Source organism: Garra rufa, chromosome 4, assembly GCF_049309525.1.
Source record: "Garra rufa chromosome 4, GarRuf1.0, whole genome shotgun sequence".
Taxonomy (NCBI): domain Eukaryota; kingdom Metazoa; phylum Chordata; class Actinopteri; order Cypriniformes; family Cyprinidae; genus Garra; species Garra rufa.
Genome location: NC_133364.1, coordinates 24,276,619 through 24,295,238, shown reverse-complemented (window position 1 = coordinate 24,295,238; position 18,620 = coordinate 24,276,619). Strand labels below are relative to the sequence as shown.

The window sequence follows — 18,620 nt, the reverse complement described above, 5'->3', positions numbered from 1 at the left end:
AGACTATAAGAAATGCTTAATTCTGATCAGCCAACTGGGCCATTCAGTGCTCTGATATTCTATTCTATTCTAGATTATATCTTTTTTTTTATACAAAAGTGTCTGAAATGCTTGATCCTGATTGGTCAGTTGGGACATTTAGTGGTGTGATATTCTATTTTATTCTATTCTATTCTAGATTATACTTTTTATACAAGACTGTCCGAAATGCTTAATTCTGAAAGGTCAATTGGGCTCTGATATGCTGTTCTAATATATTCTATTGTAGATCATATACATTTTTATACAAGACTATATGAAATGCTTAATTCTGATCGGCCAACTGGACCATTCAGTGCTCTGATGTTCTATTCTATTCTATTGTAAACTATATATATTTTTATACAAGACTGTCTCTACTGCTTTATTCTGATTGGCCAACTGGGCCATTCAGTGGTCTGATATTCTATTCTATTTTATTCTATTCTATTCTATTCTATTGTAAACTATCTATTTTTTTATACAAGACTCTCTGAAATGCTTTATTCTGATTGGTCAGTTGAACCATTCAGTGCTCTGATATTCTGTTCTATTCTATTCTATTCTATTCTATTCTATTGTAGATTATATTTATTTTTATACAAGACTGTCTGAAGTGCTTGATTCTGATTTGGTCAATTGGACCATTCAGTGCTCTGATATTCTATTCTATTCTATTCTATTCTATTGTGGATTATATTTATTTTTATACAAGACTGTCCGAAATGCTTGATTCTGATTGGTCAGTTGGGCCAATCAGTGCTCCGATATTCTATTCTATATTCTATTTTATTCTATTCTATTCTATTCTATTCTATTGTAGACTTTTTTTTTTTATACAAGACTGTCTCTAATGCTTTATTCTGATTGGCCAGTTGTGTGATTCAGTGGTCTGATATTCTATTCTGTTATATAGTAGATTATGTATATATTTTTTTTATATACAAGACTGTCTCTAATGCTTTATTCTGATTGGCCAATTGTGTGATTCAGTGGTCTGATAGAGACTGTCTGAAATGCTTCATACTGATTGATCAATTGGGCAGTTGGGCCATTCAGTGCTCCGATATTCTATTCTAATGTAGATTTTTTTATATATACACGACTGTCCGAAATGCTTGATTCTGAATGTGTCAATTGGACCATACAGTGTTCTGATGTTCTATTCTATTTGTTTCACAAAAAAAAAGGTTTAAAAAGGAAATGAGGGTGAGTAAATGATGACAGAATGATGTATGAAATATAAGATGAAGTACAGGTCTGGGGGCGGGGCCAGTTACAGTATGTTAATCGCTTTATTTTTTTCATAACTAATTAATTAGGTTAACGCGTAAAACTGGGGCTGTCAGTTTAATGCGTCAACGTAATTAATTAGTTAAAATTAGTTAATTAGTTATGATATAATATAATATATAATTAGTTACGATAAATATTTCTCTTTTTCTCTCGATTTCTCTTCTGTTTCTATTTAGTTATAAATTATTCAGTTAGATATCATTTAATGTTTAAAAGTAAATTAAAATCAACAGTAATAACAAAAACTATTCCATTACATTTACATTAATCCTGCTCTAAATCTAGAAAAAAAATCCATTTATTTTTTTCTCTCTCTCTGAGTCTCTCAAGTCTTTTCGAAGTCGGTTTCGAGTGTAAACTGTGTTAAGCTCAGCTCTCGACTGATACTGACATTGGCCTTGGCTTCTGAATGCCGTGTGTTACGCGCCCGCTCCCCGCCCAGCAGTGCGTTATCGGGCTCTGGTAACTCAGTCTTAACGAGGGTCTTCGGGTGTGATACGCAGCAATCCAGTCTTAAATCTCCTCCTCTGCAACCTTCGATCCCTGGAACTTACATAATTCCCAGGACGACCTCATGCTGGCACCTTACGCGCCGCCGGTCAGTGTTGGTCCAGGCTGCTGCTCGCCATCATGACCTGCTGTGATCTGAAATGCGGGTTCATCACAGGAACCGTGGTGGGCGCCCTGGTCGCCGTGCTGGGCGTTATTCTCATCCCTGTGGGCGATATGTTCATTGAAAACACCGTGCTCAATGTAAGTCGTCGTTTTTTTCATATCAATATTCGGCGCACATGCATTTGCAGATCCTGTAGAAAGACATATACAGTACACGATGAAGTTGCTGTGGATAAATATTCTGAATAATTTAGGAACAGACAATGTAGGGTACAACGAACTATCAATGATGTATGAGATTGAATAAAATGGGATTTATGGGTCAAGGGCATTTTTCATAAATAAATGTATGGCTGGGGCAAGTTGTCATATGTGGTTTATATGCAATTTATTGATAAGAATTTTACATGTTTTGCTCAAGAACTCTTTTTACTGTTTAACTTTCGCTGGAAAACCATTCAATTGAATCTAACACATTTTGCATGAGATATTTTGTGTATGTTAGTTAATATTTTATATTTAATGTATTTAAACAGCAGGTTCTCGACTTCCCTCATGGTGTCAAGGTCAATGACAGTGTGTGTTAAATGAGCTCTATTTCTCTTCCAAGCCAAATAAGGATTAGAATCTTTAATAACATTATTGTAGACTTAAAAGTGTGTGCCTATACAGATAATGACTAAAAATAACACCATGTTGACCAGTATTCACTGGATTGTGACAACTTGCCCCAATTTGAATTGTACTCAAGTACACAATGTAGTATAAGAAGTGTTAAGAGAATCTGTCACTAAGTATGTTTTGTATCTCAAAAGGAAACCGTGTTGGAAAACGGGACTTTAGCGTTCGACACCTGGACGTCTGTAGACACGGCAATATACAGGCAGTTTTGGCTGTATAACGTACAAAACCCTGGTGAGGTTCTAAGTGAAGGGGCGAAACCTGAGCTGGTGCAGAAAGGACCGTACACATACAAGTAAGACTTGCTATATTAATAGATATTCAATCAATACTTATGCAAACAAACAATTCTTCTTTATCTCAAAGGTAGAGAAAGTAAAATGTGAAATCAAATTCACTCTTTGATCTTTAAAATGTACTCGAAAACATCTTGAGCTACGTGAAATAAAGCAAAAAATTTAGAATAAAGCAAAAGTATAGTGCTTAAAAATAGACAATATCAACATAAGCACTTCAAGGTTGTTCAAAAGTTATCATGCTGTTGTCATTTCATCATTGCATGTTGATAAGCACTAATTTATCTATTCGGATAATCTAATCTAATTAAGGCAAATGTGACACTCCTCCCTCTGTCATATTCTAAAAGTAATACAAATAACTGTTCACCGAAATTTTGAGGAAGTAAAAGTGTGCACAATCTCCTGTGAGGGCTAGGTTTAGGGGTAGGGTAGGTGTAGGGCCATAGAAAATACGGTTTGTACAGTAAGAAAACCATTACGCCAATGGAATGTCCCCATGAAACATGTAAACACAACGTGTGTGTGTAATTATTTGTATTACATTTATATTACACAAAAAGTGTTTATGTGTGCATGATATGTGTATACTGTGTATATTTATTATGTACTGTATATATGTAAATACACACACATACAATATATATTTTGAAAATATTTATTGTATTTACATGTATATATTTATATTCATATAACTAATATTATATATAAATATTTTAATATATAAACAGTTTTTCTTAAATATATACATGCGTGTGTGTGTGTGTGTGCTTGTATTTATATATACGTAATAAATATACACAGTACACACACATATATTATGTAAACAAAAACTTTGATTTTACTTTTATAACTTAATCGTTTGACAGCACTACTTCACTATGGCCCGGTTTCGCAGACAAGGCTTAAGCCTAGTCCTAGACTAAAATGTAAGTCTGAGCAGTTTAAACTGAAATAAAATTGCACTGATTGATTTTAAAATATATCAGTGCCTTTGTTTTGTCTCAAGATGCACACCAGTAATGTTTTTTTCTAAGCATGTTTATAAAAATTACTTAAATGTCCTAATTGAACTATGGTCTAATCCTGGCTTAGTCTAAGCCCTGTCTGGGAAACCGGGCCTATATGTTAAATGGCTCACAATCTTTAAGTGTGGGCCTTCTCTGCTATATAGTAATATGACCAATAAAACACCACCTACAACTTGTAACTTTCATTTTTCTTGCAATTTTAATCCACATGGTCATAACGTATTTCTTAGTGGTCTAATGTGCTCTCATCCCTCTGTTGTTCTCTAGGACACGTTTTATCCCCAAAAGAAATATCACCTTCAATGATAACTTCACTGTGTCCTTTATACTGCCGGCGGGAGCCATCTTTGAGCCTAGCATGTCAGTAGGCTCAGAGGAGGATGTGTTCACATCGCTCGATCTAGCTGTAGCAGTATGTATTTCGAAAACCATCTCTTGCTATCCTTCTCTGTCCTTCTGTCTTCCTCTTTGTCTGTTTTCCTTCATGACGAGTTAACGTGATGCATATTCCTCAAGACTGGAGAAATGGCTGCTCTGCCATCACAGTTAAAATATAGACATGTTAAAATATAATACAATTGAAAACAGTTATTTTAAATTCAATTCAAATAAATGCAATCTTGGTGAGCATAAGAGATCCCAACATATTGAACACTAGTGTAAGTGTGTATACAGTATAATAAACACATGAAATATTAATCTTTATTACAAACACTTTTAGCTACATGTCTAAGGTTGCTGACCCCTGATATTGTTGATAATGCTTCAGTGTTGGTTGTCAGCTCTGAAGCAAGTCAAAAGTTTGTGAAATCAAAAGATAAAATGTTGATATCTGCGATTATCTGTAACCGACAAAGCTGTATAATCATTACCACATATCCATTGTTATAGATGATATTCATAATTGCAGGTGATGTTCAGTCAGATAAATGTGCTGTAATAGACAATAAATGCAAATAACCTTTACTTGTTGTTGATTTCAAGGTTTTTATTAGGCAGATTAATTTATGACAGGTTATGGTTTCATACTTGTGCTGTGATCAACCTGAACTGTATTTTCTTGTCTTCCAGGGTGTTACAGTTTACTAGATCATAAACTTGCAAACTTGCTCATCCAGCGCGCCGATGCCAGTCTCTTCCAGAACAGGACTGTTAAGGAATTGTTGTGGGGCTACAAAGACCCAATGCTGGGCAGCATGCTTGGAGTTTTTTATCCAGTAAGTTTGATGGCATTCACTTGCTAATAAAGCATATTTATAACTTCATGATTGATAAACTATATCATATATACAGGAAGAAAAAAAATTATTGGACAATTAGCAAATTTAGATGAGACAACATAAGTTACTAAGTGTGTAAGAACAAAAAAACAATGATTGTAAGGTGTAAGAATATTTAAAGGCTGTGCAATTAATTGAAATTCGGTTTCGATCCAAGATGTTCATGTCTTTCTTTCTTCAGTCGTAAAGAAATAGTGTTTTTTGAGGAAAACATTTCAGGATTTCTCTCCATATAATGGACATCTATGGTGCCCCTGAGTTTGAACTTCCAAAATGCAGTTTAAATGCAGCTTCAAAGGGCTCTAAATGATCCCAGCCGCGGAAGAAGTGTTTTATCTAGTGAAATGATCGGCTATTTTCTAAAAACACTTACAATTTATATACTTTTTAATCTCAAACGCTCGTCTTGCCGAGCTAGACAAGATGAGCATTTTAGGTTTAAAAGTATATAAATTGTAAATTTTTTTTAGAAAATAACCCATCATTTTGCTAAATAAGACCTTTCTTTCCTTGGCTGTGATCGTTTAGAGCCCTTTGAAGCTGCATTTTGGAAGTTCAAACTCGGGGGCACCATAGAAGTCCATTATATGACAAGGGGGGTGAGTACATTATCTGTAAATTTTTGTTCTGAAAGTGAACTACTCCTTTAAGTTCGTGAAGCAAAACATATGGAGCTGTAATCATAACTGTGTATGAAAACAATTACAAGTGATTTCAGATTAAATGGCTTTTTCTTAACTAAAAAATGCATTGTTCGCGAATGTTAGCCAGAAACAGTGGTTTTGAAGTTAAAACATCTTTAGTTGGGTGGATTGTTTGTGTATTGTTGTGATGTTTTTATCGGATGTTTGGATACTCATTTTGATGGCACCCATGTGATGTAATGATGTAATTTTCAGTAAAATTTCATTTTGACTGAACTATTTCTTTAAACACCCCATGAATGGATTAATGAAAGCTGGTTATAGATTAAGCTTTGAAGCTAATCTGCAAAATTTCTCTTCAGTCTGAATGTCTTTAAATCTTAATTTAAAAATGCTAATGTTTCCAGTTTGTACTGCCCCATATGTTGAGTTATTTATAAGAAAATGTGCTTCTTTTTCTTTTCTTTTAGTACAATGACACCTTAGATGGACCATACACTGTATTCACAGGCAAAGATGACATCAGTAAAGTAGCCACGATTGATCGCTGGCAGGGTGAAACGTAAGTATATGTTACATGAGTATAAAGATTTTGTGTAGCATGAAACATTTACATGGTTATTTGGGTTGTAGACCTTGAATGTAAAAATGGTATATACAGAAGCAACTGTCAGTAATTTAGTTTATTATTTAAGTAATCAATGAATCAGTCACATTCAATGCAACATTAGCAAAACTCATACTAACAATCTCATCAAAAAAACTTAATGTTGTACAGATCACTGAGTTACTGGAATGATCCCTATTGCAACAAGATAAACGGATCAGGCAAGTTTACCTTTAACGTATTGCATTGATAATGAATTAATTGTGAAGTAATTACATCATTGTTGACATATATAAATGTAATATTTCACACATTAATCACATACTGTACATCAACAGATGGTTCCTCCTTCCACCCGTTCCTGGACAAGAAAGAACCCCTGTTCTTCTTTTCTCCCGATATCTGCAGGTATTTTCAGTTTGTTCCCTGATAGTCAGTAGAAAATGTAAATTAAATACTCTTTAAAATGATAAAGATTTATTTTAGGACAAAATATATACTGATGATCTGATATTAGACTTTTCAGTCTCAGAACTACTTTAGAACTTTTAACCAGCTGGTCTCAAGATGATTATTAGTTAATTGCTTATGCTTATGCATACCATTTGATACAGCATTCATATATTTTATTGGAGACATGAATTTCCAAATACTTCATGAGGACACTGTATGTTTTGAAATGCCACTCATCAGCAATGTTCTCATAATCTATTGATTAAAGTCTCGTCTTCTCCATGAGGGTTTATGGACTTTATCTCTCCACATCCAATTACTTTTGATCTAGAATCCTGATATATACAGATACAATGCATCCACGTGGAGGTTTCTTGCGTCCAGTTTGTGTTTGTCATTACCACCAGAGGTCAGGCCGCTCCTTCTCTACTGAAGGGTCATAGATGTCAGAAGAAAAAAAAACTGTAGCAATGCCAGCATTCCCTCACTTTCATCATAATACATCATGTGTGACTGTAAAGGCATAACTGCAGGAGATCAAAGCTAGACAGCTTTTCTTTTTTTTTTATTTAGTTTTAAATTTATGTATTACTGAGATGTCTTGAGGCCTTTGAAAGATCTATTTTTTCCTCATGTTGTCATTCATGCATATACAATGGCTAAAAAAAGTATTTAGACACTTAAAACACACTTTAAAATGTATAAATGTTATTGCATTACATAAAAAATATAAAATCAAATGTAGAATTGTAAAATCTAAAGGATACTTTTTAAACAAGGGTGACTTTTATTATATCAGTTTAATGTAATTAATATACATTACCGTTCAAAAGTTTGTCATCAGTAAGATTTTTAATGTTATTTAAAGAAGTCTCTTATGCTCATCAAAGTTCCGTTTATTTTTGCAATTTAAAATAACAATTTTGTATTTTTAATATACTTTAAAATATAATTTATTTCTGTAATACAAAGCTGAATTTTTATCAGCCATTACTACAGTTTTCAGTTCACATGATCCTTCAGAAATCATTCTAATATGCAAATTTATTATCAATTTTGGAAACTATAATAATTTTTAATAATTATGTAATAATTTTTTGAAACCTGTGATACTTTTTACAGTATTCTTTGTTGAAAAACAGTTAAAAAGAGCAACATTTATTCAAAATAGAGATCTTTTCCAACAATATAAGTCTTTACTATCACTATTTATCAATTTAACACATCCTTGCTAGTATTCATTTCTTTCAAAGATAGCAAGAAAGAAAAAAATACTGACCCCAAACTTTGTACATTAGTGTATATTGTTACAAAAAGATTTCAATTTTAAATAAATGCTGTTCTTTTAAACATTTTAATCATCAAAGAATCCTGAAAAACTATTCCTGTAAAAATCCTGAAAAGTTTCCAACATTGATAATAAATCTGCTTATTCGAATGATTTCTGAAGGATCATGTGACACTGAAGACTGGAGTAATGATGCTGAAAATTCAGCTTTGCATCACAGGAAAAATTCTATTTTAAAGTATATTAAAATAGAAAACGTCTAGGTTACGTAGGTAACCCTCGTTCCCTGAAGGAGGGAACGGAGACGTTACATTGGGAATCTCTGAGCCTTATTCAAAAGGCCAATGAACACTGGCGAGTGGTATTTGTGTGCCAAGCCACTCCCCCGTACATACGGGTATATAAGATGGCGGCGCGCACCACTCATTCAGGTTTTTGCTGAAGAGCCGAATCAAGCCGGGGTCAGCGCAATGCCAGGGGCGTTACAGGGGAATGTAACCTAGAATGTAACCTACGTAACCTAGACGTTCCCCTTCAGTCGAATCACTTTGACGTTACATTGGGAACTTAGACCCATGGAAAAGGCCACGACCCTGACGTCGCATTACGCACAACGCCACGTGCCGGCTGGTCTTACCAGACGTGTCCACAGGTGGTCATTGTAACGTAACCTTCCCAACGCCCTGAGGGCCAATAGAGGGGGGCCCCACAGGGATGCCAGTTGTACTGAAGCAGAGGTTGGGGGGGCGGAGCACATGAGATCTTTACATGTGGAATGAAAGTAAATTCAATATATCCATAAGTTTTTAGGGATATACGAGGAAAACAGCGGCCTTCTGGCTGACCGCTGGAAAAATACTGAGAATATTGCCACAACCTGCGGGGCGAAGGAGACCCGGCAGGAGCACAGTCAGGAACTACTCCGCATCTAGCCCTGACTGCGGGGCATGGAGGACCCAGGGTTCACCAAGGGGCTACTTTCTGGGAAAATAGCGCACGGATCCTCGTGGGAATGGCGCAGCAAGCCGACACCAGCCGCCCTCCCGCTCACCTGAAGTCCTTATGTTAGGACACGGGAGGAGACAGCCTCTATGCGAAGGTTATAAAACCTGGCGAAGGTATTCGGTGTTGCCCAACCCGCAGCTCTACAGATATCTGCTAGAGAGGCGCCATGAGCCAACGCATAGGATGAGGCAACACTCCGTGTGGAGTGGGCACGAACACCTAAGGGCATGGCAGTCCCTGATACAAGTATGACAGGGAGATGGCATCTACCACCCAATGAGCCAACCTCTGTTTGGAGACAGCATTTCCTTTCTGCTGACCTCCGAAGCAAATAAAGAGCTGCTCGGTGCGTCTGAAGTGCTGAGTGCGGTCTACATATATGCGTAAAGCACGGACTGGACACAACATCGCAGAAGCTGGGTCTGCCTCCTCCAGGGGCAGAGCTTGCAGGTTCACCACCTGATCGCGGAAAGGCGTGGTGGGAACCTTGGGCACATAGCCGGGCCGGGGTCTCAGGATAACGTGAGAATCGTCGGGCCCGAATTCTAGGCACGCTTCACTGACAGCAAAGGCTTGTAGGTCCCCTACCCTCTTGATGGAAGCCAGGGCAGTCAGGAGCGCTGTCTTAAGCGACAAATTTTAGCTCGATTGACGCCAGTGGCTCGAATGGGGCATCCCGCAGGCCTTGGAGGGCGACGGAGAGATCCCAAGAGGGTATGAGGTGCGGTCTGGGAGGATTAATCCTTCTCGCACCTCGCAGGAACCTCACGATGAGTTGGTGCTTACCAAGGGATGTTCCATCCACTGCATCGTGATACGCTGCGATGGCAGCAATGTATACTTTGAGAGTCGAAGAGGACAGCCTGCGCTCCAACTTTTCTTGCAGAAAGGAAAGCACTACTGCAATCGTGCATCTCTGTGGATCCTCTCCGCGAGAGGAACACCAGTCAGCAAACAGACCCCATCTCAGTGCGTAAGCCTGCCTGGTAGAGGGAGCTCGGGACTGAGTGATAGTTTCTATCACGGCCTGTGAAAGGCCGGAGAGGTCTGCGGGAGCCAATGGGCTGCACGGTTGAGTTTCCCTGGCTTCATATGAATGGCAAGTAGCAAAATCTGCCATGTTAGACTCCATGGGAGCAGATGGTGGACGAGCTGTAAATGCCCGTTGCACACAGCATCTCAACCCGTGGTAGGCCACGGGCTGACTGGTCAGCAAAACTGCGGGAAAACGCCAGCCTGGAGTGAGCCGAGATTCCATGCCCATCATAGGACTCGATCGTGCTGAAGCGGTCTCACATGAAACAAGCTTAGCGGCAGAGCGGCTAGAGCTGTTATGTGCCCCAGGAGCCTCTGAGTTTTGAGAGGGACCGCTGTGTTGTGCCTGAATAAACTCAGGCACTACAGTACTGACTGCGCGCTCTTGGTAGTAAGGCGGGCTGTCCTGTGGACCGAGTCGGGCTCCCGACCGAGGAAAGAGATCCTCTGGCTTACTAGGCAGAGTCTGCTCTTCCCTCGGTTGGCCTAAAGGACCAGATGGCAGGGGTGCCGAAGCACCAGGTCCCCGGATTCGCAGAACGGAACTCACGAGTGGGCTGGAAAGCACCAGTCAATGAGACGGTTGGAGACGCGAATCCCTGTCTGCCGAAGAGGGGACAGGGGAGCTCCTGTAGCCTAAAGAAGGCGGGGAGGAGGGGACTGGCCAAATGGAAGCACCTCGCACTTAACCCAGAAGGATGTACGTCCTGGAGAAGAGTCTAATTGCACTCCGCCAACCTCCACACAAGCCCTGGAGGGGAGATGTGGCCGATGCCGCCAGGTGGCGGCGCCACGCGGGCAAAGATGCACCACCACAGCGCGCTCGACCTGAGGGATCGACACATATCCCCTGGCCGCCCCGCCATCGAGGGTGGCGAGGGGAGAGGAGCTGGGCAGCGGTCGAGATGAAAAATTCAATTCAATTCAAGTTTATTTGTATAGCGCTTTTCACAATACAAATCGTTGCAAAGCAGCTGTACAAAAGTTTAGGCTACTACAATATATTTAGTAGCTTATTAGTGGTGAATACTGTATGTTAAGTCGATGTACATATGATATAAATGTTAAAATCAGTAACTGTGTAATCAAACAGATGATGAACACTAATTGCAATGATTATGTGCTGTAATCAAACTTGTAGGAAAATTATGTAGTGCTGTATGTTGTTTCAAGGCTGGCATCATCTGCGGTCCTCTGAGGGGTTGGCATCATCTCTTCTTCTGAATCCAGACTGAATCTTGAAAAAGGTGCCCGCCACGTTTTAACCAGCTCCTCGTGCACCTCCGGGAAGAATGGCAGTGGAGAATTGGCTGTGGAGCGCCAAAGGAGACGCCCAGCCCGGGGTGCGGGGAGGCGTACTGCTCTGGAAGCTCGACAGGGCTGCGCAGATGGGCAGAAGTCCGCAGGGCTTTTGGAGCCGGCGATACGTTCTGCACCGTGACTCTTAAATCCCCCTCGTGTCTCGCCACGGCGGCTGAAAAACATTGACGGTTTAACCGCCTGCCGCGTTCGCAATGAACGCACGAACCATCCGTGTACGCCGCCTCAGCATGTTCGCGGCCCAGACATGTGAGGCAGTGTTAATGTCCGTCCAGTGAGGTGAGGAAACTGCCACACCCAGAAACGCACGGCCGAAAAGCCATTCTGAAAAGAACGTCTGACGACCGTGAGAAATTGCTCTTTCAGTCCCGGTCTGCCCAGGGAGGAAACCGCGGCACACTGTGCACTTAATGGGGCTTGCTCGCTGGAGAGCAGGAGGTCTTTGTTGAGGCCGTGAAAACGGCCGCTCGCAGGAGCCCGCCATCGGCTGCCGAGAAATCACTCTTTTAGATGTTGCTCTTTTCGATCAGCAGCACACCAGCGGGGAAGAGCAGCAGGAACGTCATCTTTTTTTTTTTTTTTTTTAAGTCAGGCTTGAGCATGTAGAGGCTCTGAAAGCGAAAATCTGAATGAGTGGTGCGCGCCGCCATCTTATATAACCGTATGTATGGGGGAGTGGCTTGCCACGCAAATACCACTCGCCAATGTTCATTGGCCTTTTGAATAAGGCTCAGAGATGATTGGTCTCTCAGGCGATTCCCAATGTAACGTCGAAGTGATTCGACTGAAGGGAATCCACTATTTTAAATCGCAATAATATTTCACAATATTACATTTTTTCTGTATTTTTAATCAAAAAGCCTTCTTTAAAAAAACATTAAAATTCTTACTGATCCCAAACTTGCTCCTTGGTGAGCATAAGATTTCTTTAAAAAAAAAAAAAAAAAAAAGATTATAACAATAAATAAATTGAAATAATCTTATAGATTCCAAACCTTTAAACAGTATTTGTATTGTATCAATTATAAAACAATTGATATACTGTTCAGTATGAAGATGATAATGTCGATAGTTAATGTAATGAAACACTCCTTGCCCTTTTGCAACACATACATTTGTGATAAATATTGTGCTTTTCCTCTAGGTCAATATCTGGGATATATGAGCGAACTGTTAACCTGAAGGGAATTGATGTGTATCGGTATATGTTGCCACCTGAAGCTCTGGCCTCTCCAGTGCAAAACCCAGATAACATGTGCTACTGTACAGATCGTGTGCTCACCAAAAACTGCACTACGGCAGGACTTCTTGACCTCACTGCCTGTAGAGGTCAGTGCTTTGGCACTTTTATCAAGTTAACTAAGGCTAAAGTTTAAAGGGATAGTTCACCCAAAAATAAAAATTGTCACTAATTATTCACCCTTATGTTGTTGCAAACCCGTAAGACCTTTGTTCATATTCAGAACACACATTAAGATATTTTGCGTCATGTTATTTTACAATAATGGCAAAAGACGTTAAATCAGGGAAGAAAAATTGTTGAATAAAGTTGTTATTTTAGTTTTTTTGTGCTGTCTAAGCAGGGTTAGAAAGCTCTCGGATTTCATAAAAAAATATCTTAATTTGTGTTTCGAAGATGAACAAAGGTCTTACAGGTTTGGAACGACGCGAGGATGAGTAATTAATGACAGAATTTTCATTTTTGCCTGAACTATTTCTTTAAACTAACATTTACTGAATGTATTATTTTTTCACTTTTGAGTTTTTTTTTTTTACATTCAATATTTTTTTTTTTAACAGGAACCCCAGTATTCATCTCCCTACCCCACTTTCTCTATGGCAGCGAGGATCTTCACCAAGGTGTGGTCGGAATGAACCCAAACGTGGATGAGCACTCCATATTTCTGGATGTAGAACCGGTGAGGAACCATTACAGTTTGCACAAGTTTTCTTTTTTTTTCTTTTTTAAAGAAAAAGCTTTAAAGGATTAAATTTACAGAAATAAATTTTGTAAATAAACACAAATTGACAGATAATGTACTCACCCCCCTGTCATCTAAGATGTTCATGTCTTTCTTTCTTCAGTCGTAAGGAAATTATGTTTTTTGAGAAAAACATTTCAGGATTTCTCCCCGTATAATGGACTTCTATAGTGCCCCTGAGTTTGAACTTCCAAAATGCAGCTTCAAATGGCTCTAAACGATCACAGCCGAGGAAAGAAGGGTCTTACCTAGCAAAATGATCAGTTACTTTCTAAAAAAAAATTACAATTTATATACTTTTTAACCTCAAATGCTCATCTTGTCTAGCTCTCTGTGTACTCTGTGTAGAGATTAAAATGTATATAAATTGTAAATGTTTTTAGAAAATAACTGATCGTTTCAATAGATAAGACCCTTCTTCCTCGGCTGGGATCATTTAGAGCCCTTTGAAGCTGCATTTAAACTGCAATTTGGAAGTTCAAACTCAGGGGCACCATAGAAGTCCATTATATGGAGAGAAATCCTGAAATGTTTTCCTCAAAAATCACTATTTCTTTACAACTGAAGAAAGAAAGACATGAACATCTTGGATGACAAGGGGGTGAGTACATTGTGCAAATTTTTGTTCTGAAAGTGAACTACTCCTTTAAGATAAGATAATGTCTATGCGTCTTGTGTCATTTGTAGATTACAGGTTTCACGCTGAGATTTGCAAAAAGACTTCAGCTCAACATGCTGTATGGCCCATCGGATAGTATTGTGTATGTACATAAACAGACATCACATATTGACAGGGATGCAAGTGCACTTTGCTAAATTCATACATGCATGGTCTAACATGATGTCCTGTTTATGTTTTTCTTACAGACTTTTGAACAAAATCAAGGACAACACAATTTTCCCTATTTTGTGGGTGAATGAGGTAAGCGCTAATGAAGCATTTGTTTCAGTTAGTTTCAGCTAAACCTTTCTTTTGTTAAGTAATTGGCCATTGATAAAACATTTATTTTATTGTTATTATTAAATAGTATTTCTATATACATAACTGCTATATATAAAGTAAATTAGTAAGATTTGTGATGTTTTTTTAAGTCTCTTATGCTCAAAGTTCCATTTATTTGATCAAAAATACAGAAAAAGTAATAATATGAAATATAATTGCAATTTAATTTTCTTTAGGCATTACTCCAGTCTTCAGTGTCACACAGTTCTTCAGTAATCATTATAATATGCTGATTTATTATTAATGTTGAAAACAGTTGTGTTGTTTAATATTATTTTGGAACCTCTGATCATTTTTTTCAGGATTCTTTGATGAATACAAAGTTAAAAAGAACAGTCTTTATTCAAAATAGAAATCTTTTCTAACAATATAAGTCTTTACTATCACTTTTTATCAGTTTAACACATCCTTGCTGAATAAAAGTATTAATTTCATTCAAATAAATAAAGAAAGAAAAAATGTACTGACCCCAAACTTTGGTTGTGTATATGTTACTGTTCTTTTTAATGTTTTATTCATCAAAGAATCACAATAAAAGTATCACAGGTTCCAAAATAATTAAAAAATTAAGCAGTTTCCAACAGTGAAAATAAATCAGCATATTAGAATGATTTCTGAAGGATCATGTGACACTGAGGACTTTAGTAATGATGCTGAAAATTCAGCTTTGCATCACAGGAATAAATTACATTTTAAAGTATGTTAAAGTAGAAAACCACTATTTTAAATTGCAATAATATTTCAAAATATTACTGTTTTTTCTATTTTTTTAATCAAATGAACACAGCCTTGATGAGCAGAAAAGACTTCTTTAAAAAACATATGAAATCGTACTGGTCCCAAACTTTTGAACAGCAGTGTATACACTATCAGTCTAAAGTATTTGGAAGGCATGATTTGTAATGTTTTTTTAAAAGAAGTCTCTTGTTCTCACCAAGCCTGCATTTATTTGATCCAATATTATTGCAATTTAAAGTAACTGTAAAATATATTATAAATTATAAAATAATTCTATTTGAATTTATTCCTGTGATTTCAAAGCTGAATTTTGAGCATCATTACTCCAGTCACATTATCCTTCAAAAATCATTCTAATATTCTGATTTGGTGCTGGTGCTCAAAAACATTTATTATTATTATCATTATTATTATGTTGAAAACAGCTGAGTAGAATTTTTTCAGGTTTCTTTGATGAATCGAAAGTTCAGAACAGCAGCATTTATTTGAAATAAAAATATTTTGTAACATTATAAACTGTGTAATGTTACAAAAGCTTTGTATTTCAGTAAAATGGAAGTGTAGTTCCTAATCTTATCAGCCTAGAAACTCGCAGCTTTGCATTTCCACCGGTCTTAGCACACAATATAACTACAGAAGAGTCAAGTTTTAAATACAACAAATATCGAAACTCGTTGGTCATTTTTGAATGCGATGCTATTGGTCTAATAGGATTCAATGATCTATGCTAAGCTATGCTAAAAGTGATATCGCCAGAACAGGAGAACGGCTGAATGGATTTCAAAACGGTAAAAATCAACTTATTAACTCGGGGGGAGTTGGAGAATGAGCCTATTTCCAAAAAAAGTGGAGTGTTCCTTTAAAAGAGTAGCCTACTTTGAATTATGGCTGCATTTGTCAACACGACTAAGAAAGAACTGTGTCGTTTATTTATTTATTTTTTCTAATTTAAATGGCTGTACCTATAGAGAAAATAAACATCTTGTTCATGTACTCATGTTTTCATTCATTTGTCCCTTGCTTAAGGCATAAAATAAATAAATAAAAGCTTTCAAAATCAGCCCATTTGCTTGTAAAACATCGGCAATCAGAATCGGCTATGAAGAATCAAGATCGATGCATTACTAAAAAGAAATTGGAAGCACCAGTGCTACCAAGTAAAAAAGTTAATTTCGAGCCCTGATATTAGAATGATTTCTGAAGGATCATGTGACACTCAAGACTGGAGCAATGATGCTGGAAATTAAGCTTTGATCACAAAAATAAATTAAATTTTAAAATAAATTCAAATAGAAAACGGTCTGTTTTAAATAGTAAAAATATTTCAAAATTGCACTGGTTTTGCTGTACTCTGGATCAAATAAATGCAGACTTGGTGAGCAGAGGAGAATTCAGAAAAAACTTTTAAAAATCAAAGTTCAAAAACTTTTGACTCGTATATTAAATAATATATGCAAATATATTGTGCATAGTGTATGATTAAACGCTGTGGGTTGTGATTTGCATTTAGATGCAGCAAGTCTGCTCAAGATCTGTTATCTCCCCTTTAAATGGGTACTTTAGACCTATTGGGACCAACAAAGTAATTTCTGAAATCTTACATCTGATTTATCAGAATTATTATTACGGTCCATAAACAGCTAATCTCACACATGTCTGACCCCTGGACTATCTGATTGTTTCATAAGAGCAGAATTAGGTGCCGCCTCACTGCTTGCTGACTGTAAGATTTTTGTCTTTTATTTGTGTCAGACGGCAGTTCTGGACGATGAGACGGCTGACATGTTCAAGAAAGAGCTGATTGCTCGGATGGACCTGTTGGAGGGGTTTCAGATTGGACTCATAGTGGTTGGCTTAGTCTTATTCCTCAGCTGTTTGATCGGATCGATCGTGGTGTGCAATAAACCAGAAAAGCAAAGTTTATTTGGTGGTTAAATAAAGGGAGGGATGCTTGGTGCTTCGCGTGTTTGATTTTTGATAGCGCACTTTGTGGGAATTGTATATTGTAATTGTTATTTGCGCTCAGAGTACCGCAATTCTATTTATATAATTTATATACTCTGCATTTTTGTGGAGCAAAATGATTTCTTTCTGTATTTCGCTTGATATTGTATCAAGTCATACTTTAAATAGATATCAGGGCACAAATTCTGCCATTTTGTGGTCATACTGTGGTTAATTTAAATATGAAATAGTTTTGTATGTCAGCACAATTTCATTAAAACAAAGAACTGTGAAACCTGGCCTCATTGTTATTTTTGTTTTCTGGATTTTTTTAGGGACCCTTTGCGTAGTTGTTGCCTTTTACACGTCACAAATCACATTTCAAGTTTTGCCTTCTCATGCGTAAGAACAAGGCTGAAAAACAGAAACAGAATTCAGGAACAGATTTCCAGATTATACCCTGTAAATCCATAAGATTTATTTTCCATTCTCCAATGGCTGCTAAATCAGAACGAGAGGCTTGGGGTTGAGTGGGAAACATGAGTGAGAAACAGGTTTAATATGAAAGTAGGCCTGGGAGAGACCCCCTTCTCTTGATTTATGAATTATAAAAATGTAACTGGTCATCTTTGACTGCTGCTTTTCTGCTCTGGTTTGAACCATGGGTTTAAAACTGCTAAAGGCCAGAGCGAACAGCATGAAGCTTTATATACATTAGATAAGGCTTGTCCTATGTTTATACTACTATTATAAAAATATCCAATATCCATCCATCGTTTAGAAATATTGACATTTCCAATAACTCCTAGAGTAATATAAGGCCATATATGAGGTGCTGTAATATGACTGCACAATATATCAGAACCATATTGATAATTGGTCGTTATTAGAGATGTTTTAATTTGTTAGTACTGTACTGTCTATTTATCAACTGATAATAAATTAATTGCACATGCTCATTTCTCCTGTTATTATATTTACCACATTATAAAATGAACCATAACAGAGTGTCTATTTACACTGAGTGCAAATAGCCCACCTTATTGGGAAAGGCTGTTTACATCAACTGTTCCCAACAACCTGTGATTTGGATAGTCAACACTACAAAAAGACAATCGAAAACCCACCTCGTGAGTGGCGTAGCAGGTAAAATGTCTGAAGTGTAGTCGTTTTTGACGAGATGGACCCAAGTTCGAATCCACAGTTTGCCGATCTTTTTTCAGAAAGGCCTTTATTTTCAATAAAAATGAGTGAAGTAATTGAAAAGTTGAAAATAAAGTATTGGGTAAGGGTTAGGCTAAGTGTAGGAAAGGATTTATTGTCACAATAAGATGACACCCATTTAATAATTTGAATTTAAATTCAGATTTACTCTTGATATGTT

At 37.3% G+C, this 18,620-nt stretch overlaps 1 protein-coding gene across 1 annotated transcript; it reads left to right on the top strand.

Moving 5' to 3' along the window:
* The first annotated feature begins 1,847 nt into the window (after window positions 1-1,847).
* On the top strand, window positions 1,848-17,531 carry cd36 (CD36 molecule (CD36 blood group)). Its single transcript, XM_073838890.1, has 12 exons — window positions 1,848-2,067; window positions 2,745-2,905; window positions 4,205-4,353; window positions 5,009-5,154; window positions 6,332-6,423; window positions 6,640-6,689; window positions 6,807-6,876; window positions 12,714-12,898; window positions 13,370-13,488; window positions 14,239-14,312; window positions 14,419-14,473; window positions 17,045-17,531. Exons 1-12 carry the CDS (start codon window positions 1,945-1,947, stop codon window positions 17,225-17,227), a joined length of 1,407 nt encoding a protein of 468 aa, XP_073694991.1. The 5' UTR covers window positions 1,848-1,944; the 3' UTR covers window positions 17,228-17,531.
* Window positions 17,532-18,620: the final 1,089 nt, after the last annotated feature.